Consider the following 25,630-nt stretch of genomic DNA (forward strand, 5'->3'; position numbering starts at 1 on the left):
CACATATAAGTGTATTGAGATGCACTAAATAAGGATATATTACTGGCAAAAAGTACCTTACAAGTTACAATTATACTAAATTTGTGAAAAAAGTGCCATATCACATTTTTGTTACAAAATTGAAAAGGAGGAAACTAAACTAAACCTTTTATTGCAAAACAAAGATCACATAAAAAAAGAAAAAGAAACACATGAAATGAAACTAGTCTCCTTAGTTGTTGGAATTGGAAGGAACCCTATACTTGTAAAGAGCAGCAATGAGATCATCAATGTAATGATTATGGATATCTTTTGAACTGAAAACTTTTCCCATCTCTTTAGCATTGTTCCTTAAGTTACTTCCTTCTTCATCCACAATTGCTAACCTCAATGTATGAGCCACAGAATCCCTAGTAAAAGATCCATCTTCATCACTTCTTGGTACCTCAATAGCCACTTCTTTTTCAACCAATGCTCTTGAAAACAAACATTGATCAAGCAAATAAGGTAGTGTCACAAGAACATGTCCAAAATGAATCTTTTCAATAACAGAACCTGAACCACAATGACTCATACATCCACCAATAGCTCCATGAGCTAAAATCTTAAGCTGAGGTGCCCATGTTTTCCAAACAACTCCGCGTTCCTTCGTCCGATCCTCGAATCCTTCAGGTAACTCAAGTGTGCCCTCTTTCAGATTCTTCAAAGCCCAAAAGAAAGACAAACCAGAAAGCTCAATTCCATGAGCTAATTCAGTTAAATCTTTCTGACTCAACTTCAACTCACTTCCAAATCCAATGTAAACAACAGAAGATGATTCTCTTGAATCTAACCAACCTTTGATTTTCACCCAATCAGGATTATTCTCTTCCTCTTCATCATCTCTTATCTGCATAGATGGTGGAAGCAACCCAACAGGAACAACAGGAACCTTATACTGCTCAGAAATATAATCCAACCATTCACCTTCAAGCTCTCTTGAAGTTCTAAGAAGAAAAAGATCACAACTTGAATAAGCCTTATTCAAATCAAAACCAGCAACTCCACCTGATTCATCTCTAAGAGCTGTAAAAGCTCTAATAATCTCATAAGGCTTAAGATGAATAGTTGTTTGAAAAGGAACCCATTTTGGTGGACCACACATATCTTCAAGTTTGAAATTTGGTTTGACTTGATCCTTAGGTGGATCAAAGAAACATTTGTTCCAAGCTGGTGTTATATTGTAATGAGCAGAAGCAATGTTGAGACTTTTTGCTATTGGTGCTAACCAACCAGAAGCAAAATCATAGAAAACCCAATCAGGTTTTGATGTTTTGAGAATCTCAGTAACATCATCTGCAAGACCTTCATAAGCTAGTTTAAGGTAACGGTTCATGTTTGGTTGAATGTCCATAGTGTTTTCTGCACCTTGTGGAAGTTGTTCTATGTATGGTAATGGTAACTTAACTAAGTTGATAAATGATTCAATGGTTTTCGGGGGTTTTGGAATTTGATCAATATTTTTAGGTGAGTTTATGAAGGTAACTTTATGACCCTTTGAAGCTAGAATTTTGGCTACTTCAAAGTAAGGATATATGTGTCCCATAGCTAGCCATGGAAGCATTACAATATGAAGAGGTTTGTTTTCATCAATGTTGTTGATGACATTTTCATTATCAATTGAACCCATCTCAAGAGTTGGATTTGTTTGGAACTTGGAAGGTATGAGTGTGAAGATTATGCAAGAGTTGATGATATGATGAGTAGGAAGTAGAATATGCAAGAGTTGAAGATATAATATAACGGTAAATTCTAGACCCCTTCATCAAGTGGTGGTCTATGGTGGACCAGTCATGAATAACATTATAACGAATATGAATTTTACAAAATTCACCGTTGGATTGAAAGTTTATATCATATAGATCATTCATAAAAAAATTTAGAAAAATTGAAAATCATTTGATATGTTATTGAGACACATCAAGATTAACGGTTTATTAAATAACGTAAATCTTGATGGGTCTCAATAACATATCAAATGATTTTCAAAAAATTTCAAAAAAAATTGTAGATGATCTATACGATATAAACTTTCAATCCAACTGTGAATTTCGTAAAATTCATATTCGGTAGGTCACTTGTTCACGGTGGTCCACCGTGACATTAGCCATAATATAACACTATTTTTATTCTTTTTTTTTTTTAAACCGTGACAATTGCAAAGACGATTCTCTCAAATATTTTTTCAAGAGTCAGAGATTAAATGTAAAACTTTAAGCTTAACTTGATTCGATGGTCAATTATGATATCAAATGGTTACACCATCCTTTCGATCGTAGTTGCGGAAATCGTATTATGGTCATTCCGACTAAATTTAACATCAATCACCATTCAACACTGAACTAACTAACCTTAACTACTAATTTTAAAAAAATCACTCATCATTGTATAAACAATAATGCCACGTGTGTCACGCATTCAGCTAGAATACTTGTGTTTATGAATAACACATCTAATACAATGTTATTTTATTGTACACGAGGAAGCCCCATGTCATTTATAAAATTAAATATAAACAAATTGGTGTTCCACGAGAACCTCGCAGCAACTTTTTTTTATTGTAAAAATAAAAAATATAAAAAATATATAGATTGTGTTTTGGGATCGGGTAATGTACTTTGACAGCAATGGTGGTATAGGTGCTTGGCTGTTTGTCAAGAATCTCTCAAGTTTAAGTTAGTATTATGGTAAGATTATGTGCAAAATAAGCTTATGTTTAGTTTTTGCTTTAGAAGATGTTAGAAATTTTTTTTTTGAAAATAACAAAATGATATTCATTCATTCAAATTGATAGATTACATCAAAAACAACCACATAATCAACATCGCTAAAAACGTAAAGGATGAATCTGCGAACAAAACTCACAGCATCCGAGTTAATAGCATACAACGGCAAAATGCCTACAACAAATAATATGATAAAGTTAAAGTCACTGAAGTATCCATGCCTCCGGATCTGCAGCGTTGAAGCCCAAATCATTGGTTGAATCTGTAATTGACTGAAGCCGATCTTTTCAATAGAAATCAAATGAACACCGCACAATACGGGACAACAAAAACGTCGCACAAGACGACGAACAACACAACGCCACACTTAGACGGCGAAATCACAAAAAAGAAAATACAAAAGAAAAACTTGATCAATGTGAAGATCACTTATTTAAATAAAGAAGAAAAGAAAAAACAATTATGAGGGGTGATTTTGGGTCAAAAATTGACCCTAAAACCACCCCTCCTTGATAGATCAAGAAGGAAAAAAACTAGGTTAAGGTGGGGGGCGGCGACTATGAAGAAAAGGAGAAGAAAAAAATGCATTCAGAAGAGCATATAGTTTAGAAGATGTTAGAAATTAAAATTGACTTTAACCGTCATAAATTCTAACTCAGCTAATAAAATTGTAGAATTTTAATCCCGACTCTTCTATTTATATGTGTGAATTTTTAAAAACAATTGTCATTTTTTCTATCTTCTAAAAAAATGGATTAATCTTCTTTTGATAATAGAATTTGGAACTTAATCTTCTTTTTAAAAACATTGTTTATTACCTTGTCAAAGCCAAAATAATACAATATTTGTAGAAGAAAGTATACACTATCATTCTTTCTTGAGGTGTGTTATTTAAGCACAAATTTTGAGACACAAAATTAACACAATTCTCTTTCCACTCACAAGCACGCAAAACGAAGTATTCAAAAAATATTAAAAAAAATCAAAAAAATATATTTATTGTATTTTTGTCAAATAAATGTGTTTACGTAACATTTTCCTTCTTTCTTAGGCATAATAGACTGTTATTGCCATTGCACTCTATTCTTCTTCTTCTTTTCCCTTTTTCTATTTTACTTGTATCTCTGTGACTTGTGACTGTAAATGAGCTTCTTTGGAGACTCTTATTTATTTTATTTTTGGATCTCTTATGAAAGCTAGATATTTGTATTTTTGTTCTTAAAAAAATTGTTATATTTTAGTCTTTTGCGATAGAAATGTTTCACATTTTAGTCTTTTAAAATATAAATATTACTAGATACTTTAATTGATTCTTCATGTATATATGTCTAATATGTATATATGTCTTTATATTAAAGGACTAAAATATCAATATGTATTAAAGGACTAAAGTGTCTAATATTTTATAATATAAAAGACCAAAATAAAACGAAAAAAATTCAGGAGTAAATTATCTATCATTGATAACTTAAACACTTAAGTTTATGCATAACTTCGAATTAGATATTAAATTAATAAACTAAAATAGTTAAATTATTAAACTAATAATATTTAAAATTTTAATAATGATAAGATATCATAATAATCATTGAAACATGCTACATAATTTTTGTAAAAAAAACATAAACTAAAATTGAAAAAACAAAGTTTTGAGGAACCAAAATTCGCACAAACTCTAATATTATGGCTAGCTGATGAAGGTAAAGTGGCATGTGTGATATAATTTGCTGCGAAACAAGAGATAACCAAGGTTTTTCCTACAATCTCTCTTCTCTTTATTTCAAATTTTCCAATATCCAATCATCTAATTAAACAATATATAAGAACACGTGAGATCAAACTACAATGCACATCAAATGAGAATTATTTTTTTGTTGACGGTTTATGATACTTTAGGGCCTATATTTTGTGTTGAATATATGAGAAAAATATTAATGACTTGTTTATGGTGAAATGATAATAACACTTTTGATCAGTGGCTCCTACTCTTTCAATGAAGTAGTCCTCAATCTTTAATGTAAAAGTTACATTTTAAATACATTAAATTAAATAATTTATATATTTGATCTATAATATAAACAAAATTAGATATAGCAGTTGTTCAATAAATTTGAAAAGTATATTTTTACTTATAATTAAGGAGAGAATAATATATAGAAACTATCGCACGGGTCGTAACGTTACGACGATATTTTTTTTAAGTTATAGTTTGGTAATCCAAATTGGTTGAATTATAAATATTTAAATAGAAAGAAACAATTATATAGAACATATTTATATATCAGCTAGAATTTATCCCATGTAAAATAGTTTTTTTTTTAAAAAAAATTATTAGTGATAATTTGTCCTGTATACGATAGTTAAAATTTATATATCAGTTAAAACTTATCCCGTATAAAATAGTGATTTTGAAATTTTTATAATTTAGAACTTGTCTCACATATCATAAGTAATTTAAAATTTTTATCGGTTAAAATTTGTTTCATATAATATTTTGAAATTTATATCAGTCAGAACTTATCTTGTATAAGATAGTTTTTTTTTAAAAAAATAAATTATTAGTAGAATATTTTGTCCATTGTTTAATTTATTTAGTACATTATTATATATTTAAGGAAAATGTAGTTAAATATTTAGAAAGAAAGTAAGAATAAAACCAGAGAGAAAATAGATCAATGAAAGTGATTGAAATTTCAAATGTATATATAGTGAAATTTAAGAGTGAGAAAATAATTTGAATTTGAATGAAAAGTTAGGTTGAGAGAAACAAAAAAGTTATGATGTGATAGATGACATGATGCATGTGACTTGGTGCAAATATGAGAAGCATTTGGCTTGGAGCATGTGGCTTTGTGCACGTGGCTTTGTACAAAAAGTTTCTCCTTTGATCCCAACCAGTTCGGTTAAGAGAAGTATGTGTCTTGGTGCAAATATGACTTTTTCACTCACATTAAGCCAAAATGGCTTAGTTGGCTCCAAAAATGGCTTGGTTACTTGCTACCTTGGTTCAGTTTGTTAAATTTTGGACATTAGTTGCCCTTACTTTGGACACATGGCATCATTTTAAGTAAGGACAATTGAAAGTTTTCCAAAAAGAATAAACTTTCTTATATTTATTAGATCCATTTTTATATATCAAAACAAATAGAGAAGTTAGTAGTGAGTATGTAAATAAGTAATTAGATCATCATACATTTTAAAATTGTGCATCTTTATACATCAAAATCTATAATAATGTAAAAATATAAGATACTATTATCTATCTTCATAATCTTCTTTCTCTGTTTTTTTCCACTTTAACTAGCTTTCAAAATTCAATACATTGGCAAAAAAAACACAAATTAAGTCCACATGATGGATCATCTAATTTGGTGTGAAATAGGAGATGAAAAGTAAGAAGACATATACTAACTCAAATCAAATAAATGTTTACTTAATTATTGGCAGAATTACACCAGAGGTCCTTTATCTTATTTATTTGTAACACTTTAGTCCTTTATATTTTATTTGTAACATATAGGTCCTTTATATTTTAAAACATGCACAATTGTGTCCTTTTTTCTATTTTTTATTTTAAAATGTGTCGATGACTTGGCAGTAATGTCACTATTTTTTTATTATTTGTTTTTTACATAAAGATTTTAAATAAAAAAATTAATTTTAGAAAATAAAAAAATTAAAATTTAAGAAAATTCATCTTCTATCATCATCATCTTCAACCAAAAAAACTAATATCCACAATTCAAAAACCAGATCTAAGAAATTGAACCCATAAATCACATAGCAAAATCAGGCAAACATTTTTTTTTCACACCAAAATCAAGCAAACATTAAGAAAACATAAATCAAGCAAGACCCAAAAACCAGATCTGCTGCAAATTGAAAACCAGATCTAGCAAGCGAAATGAAGGCGAAGTGAAAACCCATTATTGTTCAACGAGAAAGAGGAAATCGCGTTACTGTTCATCGACCAGAGAGAAGAGAAAACCGCAACCCAACACTAAGTCTACCGCGAAATCAAGAGAGGAGGAGATGTGATTTTCATCTGGGTTGGCAGAAACAGACGGCGGAGCGATGGTGTTCATTCAAGGAAGAAGATGAGCCAATGTTTCATCTGAGATTTCCATGACGTTACTGTTCATTCAAGATTGAGGAGAACATAACATATATATATTGATTCTATTTCTAGGATATTTAAGAAGAAATTAATTTTGGGTTAAGTGAAGATGATGAATGATGATGAACACATTAATTTTTTGGGTTTTTTTATAATTTAAATAATTTTAATTAAAGAAAAACATTTTAAAATATAATATAATCCTACATGGCCGTGCCATCTCAGCATTTTAAATAAAAAATGAAAATAAGGATATGATTGTGCATATTTTAAAAGATAAAGGACTTATATGTTACAAATAAAAAATAAAGGACCAAAGTGTTACAAATAAATAAGATAAAGGATCTCTGGTGTAATTCTGCCTTAATTATTTCTAAACATTCCTATAAATTATAATTTTGAAGTGAAGAAATGAAGTTTTCAACATATTGATTATTTAGCTCCATGCTACTAAATTTCTTCCCTATCTCTTTAGCATTTTTTCTATAATCACTTCCCTCTTCATCCACCATAGTAAATCTCAATGCCTTAGCTACACAATCGCTTGTAAATGATCCATCTTCTTCATTCCTAACTATCTCAATTCCCACTTTCTTCTCTTGCATTACTCTTGAATACAAAGCTTGATCCAATAAAAAAGGTAACATAACAAGAACATGTCCAAAATAAAGATTTTCTATCATTGAACCAGAACCACAATGAGTCAAACAACCACCAATAGAACCATGACCTAAGATTCTAGGTTGTGGGGCCCAATTTTTCCACACTATCCCATGTTGTTTTGACCTATCCTCAAACCCATTTGGTAACTTAACAAAACCATTTTTCAAATCTCTCAAAACCCAAAAGAAAGGTAATTTAGAAATCTCAATTCCAAGAGCCAATTCATTGAGATTTTCTTGACTCAATTTCACTTCACTCCCAAATGCAATGTAAACAACAGATGAAACTTTTTGTTTGTCTAACCATTCTCTGATTTGAATCCAATCAGGACTATCATCAACTTCATCATCAGAAGAAGAATCTCTTATTGGTGGAAGCAATCCAACAGGAATCACAGGTTTGTTGTAAAATTCACCAAGAAAATCTAACCATTCTCCTTCAAGATCTCTTGAACTTCTAATAATAAACAAGTCACAATCTGAATTTGCTCTGTTTAGATCAAAAACAGGGGAAGCCCCTGTTTCATTCACTTTGATATCTTCAAGTAATTTTCTTACCTCATAAGGTCTTAAACCAATCTTTGTAGGAAAAGAAACCCATTTGGGAGGACCATAGTAATCTTCAAGATTTGTTCGAATCGCTGCAACATCATCACCAAGTTGTTGTCTTGGTGTGTCAAAGAAACATATGCTCCATGCAGGACAAGGACTAAAATAAGCACATGAAATGTTCAAATTCAAACCTTTTACTAACTGTGGTAACCAACTAGCTGCAAAATCATAGAAAACCCAATCAGGATTTGAAGTTTTGAGTATCTCAGCTACAGATTGTTGAAGACAATCATAAGCTAATTTAAGGTAATAGAGTTTGTTGGAAGGAATGTCCATGGTGGGATCTGAATTTTGTGGAAGATGGTTTTTGTCTATGTGAGATGATAATGGAAGTTTGATGAGTTTAATGAATGTTGATAGTGTTTGTGAGAGTTTAGGAAGACGATCTATGATTGAAGGAGTTGATATGAGTGTAACAAAGTGACCATTTTGTGCAAGGATTTTGGAAACTTGAAAACATGGGTACATGTGTCCCATGGCTATCCATGGGAACATTACAACATGTAGAGGTTTGTTTTTGTTGTTGTCCATGAATAATGGAGGATTAGTGTTGTTTTTTGTGAAGATGGAATGCAAGAAATTAGTGGCATATGTGTGTTATTCTTATAGTGAAGATATAGAAATTAGCGAAGAAGATGGAAAAGAGATTGGTTCATTGATTGGTCATACACAAAAAAGAAAAGATAAGAAAGAAAGAGTTGGATGGTAGTGGCATGTGAAACACGCAGGTAGTAGTTTATTCTCTTCTAGATCTGCCTTTGTTTTGTGTGCAAGTAAAATGATATCCCTACATAAATTCTAGCTCAACAGACAGAAATGTCGAAATTGTTAGTGTCGGACTTCATGACCGGGGTTCGAACCCTGACCACTCCACTTTGTGTATGTGAGTTTTCAATGTCTTTGTCATTTCGTCTATCCACAAAAAAAAAAAAATCAATTTTGTAAAGCGTAATGATATGGTAACAAACTTTTGTTCCTTTATGATCTTTTAGGTCACCTATTTTATGTTTGACTGATGTGACCCTTTTATTTATCTATAAGTTACTGCAGTTTAATGATGTTAATCGATTGCAAAAGAGCACGGCTTGTGACTAACCAATGAGCAGTGAATGTGATTAGTGTAATGTGGTTCACTAGATAATTGATTGCGTCGATTTGGCGATGTTCGCTGTCCAATCAAACTTATTAATTAATGAACTTAAAAACTGAGCTTCTCAATAGGATCTATACCTCCTCTAAAATGGATTGTTTAGTATAAGGTCTGTTTGATCTGCAAAATGTAAGTAAAAATCTACTTTTCATCCTTACTTACTTAGTTTTTATATAGAACAAATCTTATGACATTTCATTCAAAACGAATGAAAGAATACAACTTAGAAACAAAACTACAATGACCCCTAAAAATTGCAGGATATATCAACTACATTAAACTGAAATTGGATGAAAACTAGTTCTAAGGCTTTTGACTAGAAAGCACAATAAAGGGCTACTGAGATTTGCTTTAGTAACTGGTTAGACCACAATATGTCTAAAGGTCTTCAATCTTTTTCTATGTCAAATTGCAATAGCATTGTGCAATTCTCTGCAATTGAAAAGACTTTAATTAAAGTGTGCCACTAAAATATATGTAAAACTCATAAAATAAAGAAATGGTATTAATTCAACGACTAAATATGTATCATACTACACACACTCCAAAAGACTCTAAATTATAAAACAAGACCTTATTCATTTTTGCACCCCATAGTTCATATCATAATACAAGATATAAATATCAAGAAGAAAATGGTGCAAGAGAATATTTCAATACCTCATTCTTTTCGTTTGTGTCATCTTCTTAGACTTGCACATTGTTATTAGGGAGTGAAAGCAAAGACTCTGTATAGGCGGTCACTTGGAAGGGTCCAAGTGGACCTACATGGTATGATTCATGCTCTAGAAGTTGTCCTTTATTGTTATACATCACCAATTCAGCAGTATGATTTGTTCCAACGATGTTACCACTTTTTGTAGAGTAAATTGGGGTAAAGTATCGAGCAGAAATGTCATCAATAGACAGAACAAGAGTCTTAGTCCAAGATGAATTAATGCACTTGTATTCTTTTATAACCCATATTTCAACAATATCATTATCATAATCCATAGCCAATAGACTAAGAAATTCTCCAAAATACCCACAATTCACAATCTTCATCTCGTTCACACTCAAAACCATCTGGATAAGGCATCTCTAAAAGTTTTCTTTCTGTTATGTCGAATGCAAGAATAACGTTGTCTCCGCTTTCTTCATTTGCAGCCAACCAATGAATATTCCCATTAAAGAGCGATCCTACTCTAGGCGAATAACATCTCCATGTATTATTGGTATAAGGGGAGTGAATACCCTCGATTTCTCTCCACATATTATCTTTCAACGAAAAAACTCCAAACGTGAATAACTATGATCTAAGGTTAGATCAAAGGAGATTGAAACCACCAAATAATCATCTCTTAACCGATCATACCCAAAACCATATAGATAACATAAACTATATGTTCATATAATTCATTAGGAGACAAAGGTATTTGTTTGTGAACTCCGGTGGATGGATTCCAAATGTGGAATTTTGAAGAATGGTGCAAAAATATAAACCTCTACAAGAACTTATAATTTCATAAAGAAAATTAGATCGGGGATACAAGAAATTAGGGCTAGGTATTTTAGAAGCAGTGAAGTGAAGTTTTGATTCAAAATCTAAAGATACTATTTTCCGTAAGGAATTTGATATGAAGAGAATTCTAGAAGTGCCTCTTGCGGCGGTAATTTGAAAATGTAAATCTGCGAAATGAGGATCAGAGATAAGACAAAACCATAACTTACAAACACATTTGAAACGTAAAAGAGACATCACTGGTAAGTTCAAAAGAATTTGGATGATCAAGTCATAAGGGAACATACAGTGTCTTCTTTTTCTCCATGCCTCAGCGTCTCCTAAGATTATTGACTAACAAAGCAATGAAATTGAAAAAAAATAAAAATGTGACAACTTAAATAGGCGGCATGGCATTTCATTTTTCTCCATAACCATAACTTACACGCATTTCATTTTTCTCATTCATTCTCATTATTAGTTATATGATTCTATATATAGAAAGTTATATCACAAAAAGATTTAGCTGCGTAGTTTGTTATCCGCCTACCTTTCATTAAGTTAAATAAGGGTTTCTCGAGATGGCGTCCTCTTAGGTCAGGTATGTCAAGATTATCTGTTTCAGATAGATTTGAATTTGTTAAATTAGTTTAATCATCTTATTGTTTTGGTATAACTGTTAATACTTTATAAAAATTAGAAAACTTCTAATGGTATTTGTGAACTAATAAAACATGTAGTGAAAAAGGGGATGATACTGCCGTTGAGAATGAAGGAGATGGCTTTCCAAAACCTCTTGTCTATATGTGGAAACAAACGGTTTATAAATCTAAATCCAAGGAGGAAAATGTCATTGTAAGTTTAAGTTTATTTGAAGAAAAAAAAAAAAGCATTTAGGGTACTCTAGGTTTTGCATTTGTAACACTTACGTTTTTTAGCTAATAATAAATAGGTCTTTAAGTTTCTAACATGTTGTACCGTTATCATTCTAGTTATCCTATGTTGCAAAAACTTGTTGAACTGTTACCTTTCCGGTTATCTTGTTGCACTGTGTCCATTAACGTTGTTCAACGACACACTTTGGAAACTTCTGCAACAACAAAACAAACCATTGTATCTGTTACTTTACATCCGATTAAAAACTTAACCATCGTATCTATTGTATTCCTTGACATTAGATCAATTTTTTTTCCTCTGGTTAAATAGTTCTATAGATTGAATCACACTTGAAATTCGTGATAAATTTATCTTCTCGTGTTCGGTATCTATATTCGTGCTTCATAAAAAAATTAGTCATACAAATTATGCAATAAGGCATTCAAACAAATGACCATCATGAGAAAGATGTTATTAAATCACACATTAACACAATTTAGAAATACATCAAATCATCATCAGAAGACTTTCATTACAACAATATCTTGAATCAGTAATGTTTCTTGTAGTCTTAACTCTTGAATAGCAGCAATTCAGTTACCAATTTTTCCAAATTCAAAGAAGATGAACCATCAACATTGGTTGCTTCTATTGCCATTTTCTTCCACTCAATTGCTTTTCTCCTTATCCCCTTACCCTTTTCACCTTCTATCAACTCTACCACAAGCTTCTCCACTTCATCTCTTGTTACATTATCACTATCCATCACCATTCCAAATTTCCATTCACTACAAATATACTTGCAATTGAGAATTTGGTCATTGAAAAATGGACAACAAATCAAAGGCACACCATTGCTTATACTTTCAATTGTTGAATTCCAACCACAATGACTCAAAAATCCTCCAACTGCTTTGTGCTTTAGAACTTTCTCTTGTGGACACCAACCTACCATTAGTCCTCTATCTTTGGTTTCTTCTACAATTTCTTGTGGCACAAGTAATGTTTCACTTCCATCCTTAACTATATCAGGCCTAATCACCCACAAGAATTTTTTCTTGCTATTTGCTAATCCCCAAGCCAATTCAACAAGTTGATTATGCCTCATGTTTATAACACTACCAAAATTCACATAGAGAACAGAATTTGGTTCCTGTGAATCAAGCCATTTGAGACACTCACTTTCTTCTTTCCATAAATTACATTTTATAGATTCAAATCCATTATTTTCTGAAATTTGGTCATGGAACAACTCAAGTGGACCTATTGTGTAGAGTTTAGGAAACATTGTGGAGAGTTCATTTAACACATCAGATTCCAAGGCATCAAAAGTTGGTAGAATAATAGCAGAAGCTTTTGAAGCTACTTCAACTTGTTCTGCCACAAAGTTCAATAGTAAATCATTTGGATCTGTTGTGTGAAATATGCCTGGAAGGTCTCTTAAAGTAATGTTCTTCATGCCAGGGATCCAGTCTATGATGGTGTCTAAATGTTCATTTGTGAGATAACTGGCATCTGAAAATTAACATCATAAATTCAAAATAATAGTAAAAAAATGAACATTAGTGTTCACATAATCACATGTGTTTAGAAATTAGAAGTTTCACGTTATATCATGTAAGACCTAAATACATATTTATAAGTAGCGGTAGTACTCATCTTACAAGTTGGTTTTGTAACACTGAGTTAAGTCAAACTCAAATTTTAAGATGATATAAGAGTCTATCTAGCTAATATCCATTGGGTCACCCTCTATCAGACCACTCAGATCACGCTCCAGATGTGAAATGGACGTAAGGAGGTGTGTTGAAAAGTATCACGTTGGATGAGATAAGTTTCAGTTTTCTAAGGGTTGAGCTTGGCCTACCAAAATTTTGAGAATACAAATCGAATTACAAAACCAACTGATTAGACTCAACCTGCTAATGAACTACTTAGAATATGTACAAAACCAACTGATTGGATTCAACCTGCTAATGAACTACTTAGTATATGGGAGTTGAGCCTAACTCAACACTACAAGACGGTAACCTGATGGTGGAAACTTGAAAGTAGGCGGCCCAATGGATCTCAAAGGAGGCTCTGATACCATCTTGAAATATGGGAGTTGAGGCTAACTCAATCTTACAAATCCGACTTGTAAAGTGAGAATTATCTCTACTATAAATCATGTTTAGACCATCTCATGTAAACAGAACTTAAGTTAAAGAATCTTTCTGGAGAACTCGAGCTCGAGCAATATTATAACCCAAAAAATAATAATCAATTTAGAGTTAATCTTGTAAAGGTGTACAGTATATACCTTTAAGTGGTGCCAGGACCCTTTCCATGAGATTCTTGCATTCTTTGTAAACCATGAAAACACAAGCACTATGAGCCCAAAAGAGAATATTAGGCAACCCAAATTGCTGAGAAGCTTTAATTGTGAAAGACATAACACCATCTGAGATTATGCAAGTAACTGGAGGATCATTGAGTTTTGATATGAGATCACAAAAAGGTGCCAAACAGTGGTTTCTTGTAGAATCACAAAGATCAGGAATGTTTTGAGTTGCATCCATGTCTGTGGGAGGGAGACCATCTGGGATAGTCTCAAAGTTGAAATCTGACAAACCATTGACAATATTAGGACCTATGGACTTAAGCAAACGTTTGTGGTTGAATTCAGTGTTGACAAATGTTATGTAGAAGCCTTTGTTGTGAAGGATCTTTGCTAGTTTGAGAAATGGATTTATGTGACCTTGTGTTGGAAATGGGATCAGAAGAGCATGTGGCTTCTTGGTTTCAGCTACTAAACTCATCTTGCATGAATCAGCTTGATTTGAATGTATGGTATGAATTGCTGGGTTGGGAAAGTGTATAAATAATAAGATTGCACTCCTTCCGTTTTTTTTAAAGTGTCGTTTGAAAGAATCGTGTATATTATTCGTATAATATACTTTGACCATATTTTTTTATTGATATATAAAAAAAATTAGCATATAAGATATTGTTCAATTTGTTTCGATGAGTATATTTTCGAAATATAAAATTTTCATAATTTTTTATAATATATAATTAAAAATATTAATAATTAAAGTTGTGCATTGACATGTGTGTCGTAATTTAAAACAGCACTTAAGAAGAAAAGGAAGGAGTAAATATTATCATAAATATATTTTTTTATTAGTTATTTTGATCATCAAATACATTTTTAGATAGTTTATTCCTTAAATATTTCTTCATAAAATTATTAACAAAAGAATACAAAGAAACTTGTACAAAAAAAAAATAGAACGTTAAAAACATATTTATAAGTTTGATAAATTAAAAATATTATAGCCTTTAAATGAAAAGTATAATTATAAAGTTTGACACATTCGCTAAACTTTTCCAAAACTGCTGCTGACTGTAAAATTTCTTGTAGCGATTCTCTTCTACCTAATTATACTTTTTTTTTTTTTTACTTTTTCTGTGCCTTAATAATTTCTTTACAAATATCATTTAATAATATAAATTGTATTTTTCTTTTATAATATAAATAATTAAAAAGATAAATATGTAATTTGTTTTACAAATTTATTATTATAGTTATCTTGTATAAGAACGAGGAGTATCTCTACCAAATCTTATCGACATGCATGTCACATTGTCCTAATCAGCACTGATTGCATTTCAATTTTGGTCGCAACTTGGCTACCCATTCCTTAAAAATGGGTCATCCAGCCCATCCTAGGTGTCTTAAATGTAGTGGTCTACAAAAATGACATTTATAATATTATTAAAATATAGTTAATTCTTAATTGTGACCACACAACTTTAAATAATTGTAAACACACCCATATTTCAATTCATGTTTTCTAATTTTTCCATCATTCTTTTCCAGCATTTTTTTTTAACTGATATTTCATCCATTGTCTTCCATCTTCTTCCTCTTGATATGCATCATTAGTATTCTCAAAAATCTCTTTTTACTTCTTTTCTCTAAATGCATCTCTTTCTTTTTACCCAAAATTCTCCTCTGGCATAATGGGTAACATAGTTTAGATATCAAATCTGAGTATTTTCTTCAACAAATCTGGGTATTTGTTCTTCATATTTTGATTTTAGTATTTGATTTAATACATTTTTAATTGAAATTAAAATAAAAAACATATTAAAAATTATTTGTATGATGTTTCTGAGTTATTAATTGTGATTTTTTATGTTAAAATTGGATGGCAACGCGCGAGATCTACATCTACAGCGGATGAGAAACGGGTCAAATTCGGGTCACTTGCTGGAGGTTGAAGATGAACTTTTTTTTCTCTGTTGACGCGCGTAACGTATCTATACATTACGAAACGAAATTTAAACACAAAAACATTGCTGGCCCAGTGGTTACAAAGGTGCTCATATATCTAGTCCATAGGTTGTGGGTTCAATCGTTGTTGGTGTCATATTTTTATGGATATTTTTTCTTTTGAAACTATTTGTTGTGTGATTATTTATTTGACAAAAATTAAAAATAATAATAATTAGAGTAACAATTAATTATAAATTTGAATTTTAAATTAACGAGACTAAAATGTTTGACTGTCGAAATTTAAAAGTTTAATCGATTGTTAGTCCGTTTAGGTAATATATTTATCATCAATAACAAGATTATAGGAAAAAACAAAAACAATAATAAGATTATATATAAATCTGTGCTTAAAAATAGAAAATATATATATATATATATATATATATATATATATATATATATATATATATATATATATATATATATATATTATACAAAAAAAAAATTATAGAAAGTTTAGTCGATATAAAAATAAAATTAGATAGGCTTATTTTTTCAACAAACCTAACTCAAGCGTCGTATGTACAATTCCTAATTAGCACAGCTCCTCCATCTCACAAAGCCACACAACTACGTCCAAAACCTTACCTTCACAATTGCGAATCACATTGGTCGTCGTCATGTCACCAAGACAGTTGGTGGTGCGATCAACCCTATCACTGTTGCGACACCACCACACCCTTTTATGGGGTTGTCAAGGCCGCTACCACAAACGATGGTGGTTGCTTTTGTCGTCTCGGTTGCAGATCACAACACATGGATGAGACAGTCAGTGGAATACAATCTATAACGCGACCTCATTCATGTTGTTGCAGTTGGATCGACGAGAATAAGAAAGATGTTCGGGTTCAACCGAGAAAGGTTTGTTTGGATCAGAACAGGCACAGATTTTCTGGTTCAACCAGAAGCTTTGTTGGATGCCCTAGCCATTAATTTTAAATCAGTTTGGGTGGTTCTATCTCTATGTTATGTTTTTGTTGGAAAACCTTCACGGCCTGATTCTTCAAGATCTGCCTTGGCCTAACAATGCTCGAAAGGTATAGGTGCGTGAATATAGGGGTGTACGTGGGCCGAATTGGGTTGGATTTGGCCAAAACTAAAACCTGAACCACATAAGGTACTCTAGATTGGGTCTAGTAAAATAACCACCTGTTATAACATTGGGCCGGGTTGGGTAATCCCCATAATTTCGGGGTTGGATTTTGTTGGGTAGTGGGTTACCCGAATTATTTTTCTATTTTTTTATATTAAAAATATAAATGTTGAATCATCATATTTTTTCATAAAAATAACTCAACCATTGTATTTCATTGTAGTATTTTTTTGAAAAATAGTGTAACTTTTTTTCACTATAAAAAATAATCACCTATTTTTTGTGTATACAAGTATACCCACTAATTTACGGGTTGGATAATGTGTTATCCAAATGATTTTTTTTTTCCCTTTTTTAAATATCAAACGACTAAACGAAGAATCATCATATTTGTTTATGAAAATTATTCAGTATTCTTATTTATATTTTTTAAAAATTATTCAATCTTTTTATGGGTTTTAAAATGGTGCGATGAATTTCATATTTGTTATAAAGATTATTCAATCTTTTTATTTTTCTTAAAAAATAGTATAACTTATTTTCAATAAAAAAATATTTAATGATAAATGACAAAATCTTTAGTATTTTCATAAAAATATTTCAAAAAATACAGAACCCCTACGTGAATATACCGTGTTGGCGGTAATATCATTCATCACACTAAGGGGTTCGATGGTAAGCTCGAAAGGGCTAGGTGCGTGGATACGCCATGTTGGCGGTAGTATCGTTTGTCACACTAAGGGGTTCGATGGTAATTTTGGCGACTCTCGTGTTCGTGCACTCAGTTCCGTTGATCGACCATCCCCCAATCTGGCTTTCGAATGGTTCTGAGTTGCTTTGGATGTTCAACGAGATTGGTTTCGTCAGATGTTGATATTTCTATATATGTATCATTCATTGATCTCAGACTGTATTGCTTGAAAAAGCATCATCGCATGCTGCTTGCTGCAGGGAGTAGTGGGTACGTGGATCGGTAACTTTTACATATGGATAGTAACTTTATTGATTTGTACCAAATTAAATTACTACTACTTGATACTCTCTTCGACTTTATTTATAAGCAAAATTTACTTTTTAGATTATTTGAAAAAACTAATGTATCTAGTCTATAATATATAGATCAGATATATTGATTTTTCAATAAATCTAAAAAGTAATTTTTGCTTATAAATAAAGCCGGGGGAGTATATGATTTTCACTATTAACTATTAAGGAATTATGTTAAATTGCATTGACATTGGCATATAATGATGAAATACAAAAAATAAAAAAAATTGCATTGACACCCGCCTATAGATCGGGGTGGGTATCTACACCTATGAAATTGGAAATTGAATAGAAAATTAATAGGCAGATTTAGAAAGTTGCAAAACAAATTAATTGCTTGATTTGAATTTAAAAATATACCCTAATTAATTAAAGAGTGGTGACTCAATTTGATCTCTCACAAAAATTTTATGAGCAATTCAATATCTAACAAACAATGTTATTGTTTTTTTAAAAAATATTTAAAAAGTAAAAATAAAAATAAAACTTAAATTAGTCTCTGACATTTTTATATCGGGGACAAACTAGTCTCTTGGTTATAACAAATAAAAAACTAGAGTCGGGATCCGTTGACACCAGGTGTCAAAGTTTAGTTTGACACCAAATCTCATTCGTTCATTTTCTTTAATCTAATAGACTATATTTAATCATCTAACTCCAATTTTTAATCCCTGATTTGGTAATTCTCTAGTCATTATTGCTATAGAACCCAAATAAGAAAAATGTGCTTTGCTGTCGGTTTGCTTTCTATTATCTTCTTTAACAACAACATAAATGAAAAAATCATCAAACAAAAACAAAAACAAATTTGCATTTTAATGGTGACCATAGAGAGATACCACATCGGGGAGAGAGAGAGAGAGAGAGAGAGAGAGAGAGAGAGAGAGAGAGAGAGAGAGAGAGAGAGAGAGAGAGAGAGAGAGAGAGAGAGAGAGAGAGAGAGAGAGAGAGAGAGAGAAATAATGGTGAGGAGTTTTAGAAAGGAAAATAAAATCTGCATTTTAATTAAAATCATATCTTTTTTATTTTAAGAAATAATTATGTGTTTTATGGAACAAAATTGGTTATTAAGTGAATAAATACAAACCTTTGGATTAAACAAATTAACGGATGAAATTTGGTGTCAAACTAAACTTTGACACCTGGTGTCAACGGATCCTGACTCAAAAAACTAATTTATCCCTAATATGAAAATGTTAGGGACTAAATTGATCCGTCTGAAATTTGTGCTGGATCAAAATGGATCTTCACTCTTAATTAAATTAAATTTTGATAATTGCGAGATATCATAAGCGGTCCAAATTTTTAAAATTTATTGATTATTGTAAAAAAAAATTATTTATTGTCTACACTTTTTAATTTTTTTTTGTTTTTGTTTTTTATTTTATAATTTTATGCGTAGAATAAACTTTTTTGTTTGAAGCAATGCGTAGACTAAAATAACTATACTATGATAAAAAAAATCAAATTTTTTCATTGATGATTCAAACCATTTAATATATTACCTAAACGGACTAACAATCGATTAAACTTTTAAATTTCGACAGTCAAACATATTAGTCTCGTTAATTTAAAATTCAAATTTATAATTAATTGTTACTCCAATTATTATTATTTTTAATTTTTGTCAAATAAATAATCTCACAACAAATAGTTTCAAAAGAAAAAATACCCATAAAAATATGACACCACCAACAAGGATTGAACCCTCAACCTATGAACTAGATATATGAGCACCTTTGTAACCACCAGGCTAGCAATGTTTTTGTGTTTAAATTTTGTTTCGTAATGTATAGATACGTTACGCGCGTCAACAGAGAAAAAAAAGTTCATCTTCAACCTCCAGCAAGTGACCCGAATTTGACCCGTTTCTCATCCGCTGCAGATGTAGATCTCGCGCGTTGCCATCCAATTTTAACATAAAAAATCACAATTAATAACTCAGAAACATCATACAAATAATTTCTAATATGTTTTTGATTTTAATTTCAATTAAAAATGTATTAAATCAAATACTAAAATCAAAATATGAAGAACAAATACCCAGATTTGTTGAAGAAAATACTCAGATTTGATATCTAAACTATGTTACCCATTATACAAGAGGAGAATTTTGGGTAAAAAGAAAGAGATGCATTTAGAGAAAAGAAGTAAAAAGAGATTTTTGAGAATACTAATGATGCATATAAAGAGGAAGAAGATGGAAGAGAATGGATGAAATATCAGTACAAAAAAAAAATGCTGGAAAAGAATGATGGAAAAATTATAAAGAGGAGTGCTAGCAACACACTCTAATAACAAACACACTCTAACACACTCTTTTTTATTGGTTAAAATTTATGTGGGTCCCATAAAAGTTATATGGGTCCACATTTTTTTATGGGACCCATGTGAATTTTAACCAATAAAAAAGAGTGTGTTGGAGTGTGTTTGTTAAAGAGTGTGTTGCTAGCATTATTCAATTAGAAAACATGAATTGGAACATGGGTGTCTTTACAATTATTTAAAGTTGTGTTGTCACAATTAAGAATTAATTATATTTTAATAATATTATAAATAACATTTTTGTAGACCACTACATTTAAGACACCTAGGATGGGCTGGATGACCCATTTTTAAGGAATGGGTAGTTAAGAATTTGCCTTCAATTTTTGTTTCTTTTACGTACAACGTCTCACAAGTCACAAGTCACAACTATCTCACGAGGAGTTTAGGCTTAATTTTTGTTTAAGCCTAGAGAGTTAAATTATCTGTATCATATATCAGGGGCGTCTCTGAGTTTTAGGAGACTCTGTGCAAAATTTAAAAGTGACCTCTTAATAAAAAAAATATAATTTTTTTTAAAAAAAATTATATTTAAATTGTATATAATATAAAAAAAAAATCATTTTTATTCTTGTAATCATATAAATTATCAATATTAAACCAATTGCATTAAATCAAATAGAACAAGAAATACAAAATAATTATCTTTGTATATAACGTCAAAAAGGAACATCTTAATCTAAGATTAAATTTTATGCAAAGATTAAAATGGACTAGAACTATATTTCCGAGTATAGATATCTAATCTATTGATACTCATATGATATTTTATGAACATTAATAATATATAACTATTATTTTAGGACCTAAAATTTAACCTATTAATATACATCTGATATTTTATGAGTATAAATAATATATAAGTAATATTATAGAACCTCAAAATTTTGAGTTGAGGCCCTCAAAATTATGAGGCCCGATGCCGTCGCACTTCCCGCACATGTGTGCAGGCCGGCTCTGTCATATATAGGACCTGCATTTCATGACTTGGTTTTTTCGGTGCATTCATGCAGTTGGGCTATTTGTAGGCGTTCAATCAAGATCGAACAATCATAATCTAAAACTGTATTTATTGACTGTATTTGTTTAAATCGTCCGATCGTGATCGAACGGTTATAAAATAACTGCACCAAAAATTCAACTTCACTGAATCCATTTCCATCATATATATATATATATATATATATATATATATATATATATATATATATATATATATATATATATATATATATATATATGGTAAAAGAATTTGAAACCCGTTTATTTGTTTTGATTAGATAACTTTTTTATTTTACGGTGATTAGATAAGTTATAAGCAAAGTAGTTCATTCTTTTTATATGATATTTTTCTTTCTTCTGCAAGATATAAATGATGTGGAAGTTTTCCTTTCCTTGGCTAGCTACACTTAAACTCTCACTTTCCAAAATAAATAGAGGTTTTTTCCTATAATATCTAGCGTATTTATCCAACAATCAATAAAAAAAAGTCATGTGTATGTAAAATAAAAATTGGTTAAAAAATACTTGTATATATAACATGATAAATATACTTATGTGATTGACTTGTTCTTGATGGTTGTTAGATAAATATTATTAAATTATCAAGAGATAGTATAAAAATCACCATAAATAAATGATTGTTTTGTTTTTATATAAGTGTGGTGTGGGATGTATGTGCTACTACATATCATTCATTGATTGTTACAAAGCTACTATATTTAGGTAAGTAGAGCGCATATGGGTGGGTGAGAGCGAAACAAATAAAAAAGTTATTGTAAAAAGTACTATAATTGGGTGACAATTATATGTAACATATATTTTGGTATTTGTTGTGGATAAACTCCAAGATGGAGGGTGACTACATTCTAATTCTAATATTGGTTTAAGACCAAACCCATATTAACACACTCCACGTGGACAACAATAGAGGTAGATCATACCAACATGTAGTGTCATGATTACAAAATTACATAGTAATTTATGTAGCTCAAAGTGGAACTTAACTTGATTACCTTAAAAAATATTTCAGTTTAGAATTTTGTGAGTAGAAGAAAAAAAATGCTAGTTGATAGAGAAAATTTCATTAAAAATGACCAATTAAGTATTTCAACATATTGCGTCAAAAAACGTATTTCAACATAAATATCTGTTTCCCAAGTAGCCACTTGGTTGAGAAGTCATTTTGTAATCAATAGATAACTGGTTCGAAACTTGACATTGGAAGTATTTCAACATAAATCAAATCATTGATAAAATTGATAATATTTTACACTAATGACGTGACTAAAAAATCATCACCATAATTTATCAAAAAATCATCAACGTATTTTAGCCGATTGATCTAATCTAACAGTGCTCCATTTTAGTTACCAAAAATATTTTTTAGTCTTTATTTTAGGATATAAAAGTACCATTTTGTCATTTCAAAGGAACACTCGAGATTTTTCGAAGCCTAAAATTTAAAATTTTAAGACTTTGTTAGGCAAAAAGTAACCAATGGAAGCTACTTTGAAAATGAATATGATGAAAGTATCATTTTGCACATTTCAAAGGAACACCCAAAAGATCTTTCGAGGCCAAAAAATTGAAGTCTTTATAAGGCTTTGTTAGGCGAAAAGTAACCAATGACACATAGACATAGTTTGATAATGAATATATCATGTGAGTTTATAAGGAAACCAATGTATATATTATAAACTCACATTCTACTTGAAATATCATATCATATAAAAAAGTAATAAATTAATAGTTTGTGCTTGCAGCTTGCCTACCTGACCTATAAAATTTATGTATATACAGAAAAAAATAAAAAACAAAAATGTGCAAAAACGTTATTAGCTTCCGCACTCTCTTACACATTTTTTAAATTTGAGTTTCTTGTTTCTTTGCATTCATATAATATATAATCTTCGATAGTTTGATTGAGATCGGATGATCTATTGAGATCAAACAGTGTAAAGTTCAAAGTCAATCATTTAAATTTTGAAAAAACAAATGATTTTTTTCCTTCCAAATTTCACTTTTTGGTGACCAAGTATCACGTTCCGTTATCCACAACCTTGTGCTTGCTTGCTTGCTTGGTGGTGTTCAGTGCTGATTCATCTACCTAGCTACCAATAATTTATCATATATATATATATATATATATATATATATATATATATATATTTGATTTGATGAGATATATATTTTTTAATTTGTACGTGATTAAAGGTCATCTTGTGTTTCACGTTAGACCCTCATGATAATCTAGTATATATATTGCTATATACTTTCTTTGCACTATAAATACCTTGTCTCCAAATCCACCTTCATCATTTCTTCTCTAACTTTATTTATCTATTGTTTGTTCTTAGTTATACTAATGGGAGATAAGAATGATATTTACAATGTCAACCTTCCACCTGGGTTTCGTTTTGATCCCACAGATGAAGAGCTTGTAGTTCATTTCCTTCAAAGAAAAGCAACACTCTTACCTTGCCATCCTCATGTCATCCCTGATCTTCACCTATACTCATATGATCCATGGCAACTTCATGGTATATTAGTATATACCATTTATTATTTGTTTTTTTTTTTAGCGGTTGATTATTCGGGGCGTTCTGCTATTGTTGTAGGTCCATCACTTTCATTACATCAATGTGGATTGCCCCGTGAAATAGCAATAAAGCTATTTCAGAAATTTCTAATTCGTCGTTTAATAACATTATTAGTCAATGAAATCGTATGATTATATGATTTGTCCAGCGCAGCTTGTTGCTCGTTTTGTTTTCATTCATATGTAATTATTCTATATTTATTAATAATTAACACAAAATCCTCCGTTTTAGTAATCCGAAATTTGATCAGAAGATAAGTAAAGACTGTCCGTTAAATTTTGTTCTAGATTAATTAAATTGCAAGTACTTTATATTAATTTTGGTGTTGGTGCATATTATATGTATATAGATAGAGCTTTGTTGGAGGGAAACAAATGGTACTACTACAGCAGAAGGACACAAAATAGAGTCACTGATAATGGTTATTGGAAGGCAACAGGAATGGAAGAGGCAGTGATTTGTAGTACAAACAATAAGAAAGTTGGCATGAAGAAACATTTTGTGTTCCATGTTGGAGAATCCCCTGCTTCAGGTATCAAAACCAATTGGATAATGCAAGAATTTTGTCTATCAGACTATGCTTCCTCCTCTGCCAAATCATCTAAAAGAAAATCACAACCAATCAAAGTAAGTCTATATAATTAATATATAATAGTTTGTAGGTGAACACTCTTGGTACACATCTTATTTGAATATGTATCGGCACACTGCTGAGGTGGATAAGAATCATCCACCTCAACGGTGTACCAGTACATATTCAAATAAGATGTGTAGCAAAGAATTCACCTGATTAATATAGTAGATGAAATTCCAACCTCGTAACTACTAAAAATACTTGGGTGGTAGATGTGCGCACGCATAAAAATATGTATAATTTTATTATTTTAAAGATACATCACTATTACATAACTATTGTATATATAACACTTTGATTTGATTGATGGTTTTGTTTTTTCTTTTGTTTGATTTAGGATTATAGTAAATGGGTGATATGTCGAGTATATGAGCAAAATGAAGATGGTGATGATGGAATGGATCAGCTCTCTTATTTAGATGAAGTTTTCTTGTCATTAGATGATCTTGACGAAATAAGCTTACCAAATTATTAATTAGCTGATGCAAATAAGTGATAAAATCCAGTAGTTAGCACCGTAGCTTGCCATTGTATAAAATGTAATCAGTGAAATGGATGTAACTATACATTTCAATCAGTGAAATTTATAACAATTAATATATTTATATATGACATTATGCTTTTACAGATCGATATGCTATTCGCTATACATTTCATCTTCGTTTAATCTTCACAAACGTTTTTAAATGTGGCGGTAATTAATCATCATGGTTGTGTTGCGATGCTTGATATTATAGAGAATATTAGGAAAATATTGTCGATGTATGTAGCCTCAACCTCGAACACAACAACGCAAAGAGATATCTAAAACATGATGTCACGGTCTTTATCGCGGTTACATAATTTTATTTAAAACTCGGATCTTCAAATTACTGTGTAGGTAATATTGTTTGTTAGGGAATAATAAGGTTTGTAGCAATAAAACATGAGAAAGGGAAGGAGATTTTTTGTGTAGCCTATTGAG

At 30.7% G+C, this 25,630-nt stretch overlaps 4 protein-coding genes and 1 pseudogene across 4 annotated transcripts; 1 reads left to right on the forward strand and 4 right to left on the reverse strand.

The window, feature by feature from the left end:
* Nucleotides 1-53: 53 nt before the first annotated feature.
* Nucleotides 54-1,740, reverse strand: LOC123910646 (soyasaponin III rhamnosyltransferase-like). The gene has a single exon (XM_045961813.1). The coding sequence runs from the start codon at nt 1,646-1,648 to the stop codon at nt 212-214; it is 1,437 nt and encodes a 478-aa protein (XP_045817769.1). The 5' UTR covers nt 1,649-1,740; the 3' UTR covers nt 54-211.
* Nucleotides 1,741-6,130: 4,390 nt separating this feature from the next.
* Nucleotides 6,131-9,352, reverse strand: LOC123910647 (soyasaponin III rhamnosyltransferase-like). Its single transcript, XM_045961814.1, has 2 exons — nt 7,224-9,352; nt 6,131-6,176 (listed from the first exon to the last, which is right to left on the reverse strand). Exon 1 carries the CDS (start codon nt 8,664-8,666, stop codon nt 7,245-7,247), a length of 1,422 nt encoding a protein of 473 aa, XP_045817770.1. The 5' UTR covers nt 8,667-9,352; the 3' UTR covers nt 6,131-6,176; nt 7,224-7,244.
* Nucleotides 9,353-9,972: 620 nt separating this feature from the next.
* Nucleotides 9,973-11,240, reverse strand: LOC123904595 (annotated as a pseudogene).
* Nucleotides 11,241-11,948: 708 nt separating this feature from the next.
* Nucleotides 11,949-14,563, reverse strand: LOC123910648 (7-deoxyloganetin glucosyltransferase-like). Its single transcript, XM_045961815.1, has 2 exons — nt 13,944-14,563; nt 11,949-13,156 (listed from the first exon to the last, which is right to left on the reverse strand). Exons 1-2 carry the CDS (start codon nt 14,440-14,442, stop codon nt 12,213-12,215), a joined length of 1,443 nt encoding a protein of 480 aa, XP_045817771.1. The 5' UTR covers nt 14,443-14,563; the 3' UTR covers nt 11,949-12,212.
* Nucleotides 14,564-23,744: 9,181 nt separating this feature from the next.
* LOC123910650 (NAC domain-containing protein 104-like) lies at nt 23,745-25,254 on the forward strand. Its single transcript, XM_045961819.1, has 3 exons — nt 23,745-23,972; nt 24,382-24,659; nt 25,004-25,254. The coding sequence occupies exons 1-3, from the start codon at nt 23,798-23,800 to the stop codon at nt 25,139-25,141; spliced, it is 591 nt and encodes a 196-aa protein (XP_045817775.1). The 5' UTR covers nt 23,745-23,797; the 3' UTR covers nt 25,142-25,254.
* The last annotated feature ends 376 nt before the right edge of the window (nt 25,255-25,630 follow it).

This window comes from Trifolium pratense, linkage group LG2 (genome assembly GCF_020283565.1).
Source record: "Trifolium pratense cultivar HEN17-A07 linkage group LG2, ARS_RC_1.1, whole genome shotgun sequence".
Lineage (NCBI taxonomy): Eukaryota > Viridiplantae > Streptophyta > Magnoliopsida > Fabales > Fabaceae > Trifolium > Trifolium pratense.

What these genes read in the sequence shown, in the direction of transcription:
- LOC123910647 (XM_045961814.1), bottom strand. Translation starts at nt 8,666, where the DNA reads ATGGACAACAACAAAAACAAACCTCTACATGTTGTAATGTTCCCATGG.
- LOC123910650 (XM_045961819.1), top strand. Translation starts at nt 23,798, where the DNA reads ATGGGAGATAAGAATGATATTTACAATGTCAACCTTCCACCTGGGTTT. An exon ending in TGATCCATGGCAACTTCATG is followed by an intron (nt 23,973 to 24,381) that starts GTATATTAGTAT and finishes ATATGTATATAG; the next exon opens with ATAGAGCTTTGTTGGAGGGA. An exon ending in GAAAATCACAACCAATCAAA is followed by an intron (nt 24,660 to 25,003) that starts GTAAGTCTATAT and finishes TGTTTGATTTAG; the next exon opens with GATTATAGTAAATGGGTGAT.
- LOC123910646 (XM_045961813.1), bottom strand. Translation starts at nt 1,648, where the DNA reads ATGGGTTCAATTGATAATGAAAATGTCATCAACAACATTGATGAAAAC.
- LOC123910648 (XM_045961815.1), bottom strand. Translation starts at nt 14,442, where the DNA reads ATGAGTTTAGTAGCTGAAACCAAGAAGCCACATGCTCTTCTGATCCCA. An exon ending in GGTCCTGGCACCACTTAAAG is followed by an intron (nt 13,157 to 13,943) that starts GTATATACTGTA and finishes GTTAATTTTCAG; the next exon opens with ATGCCAGTTATCTCACAAAT.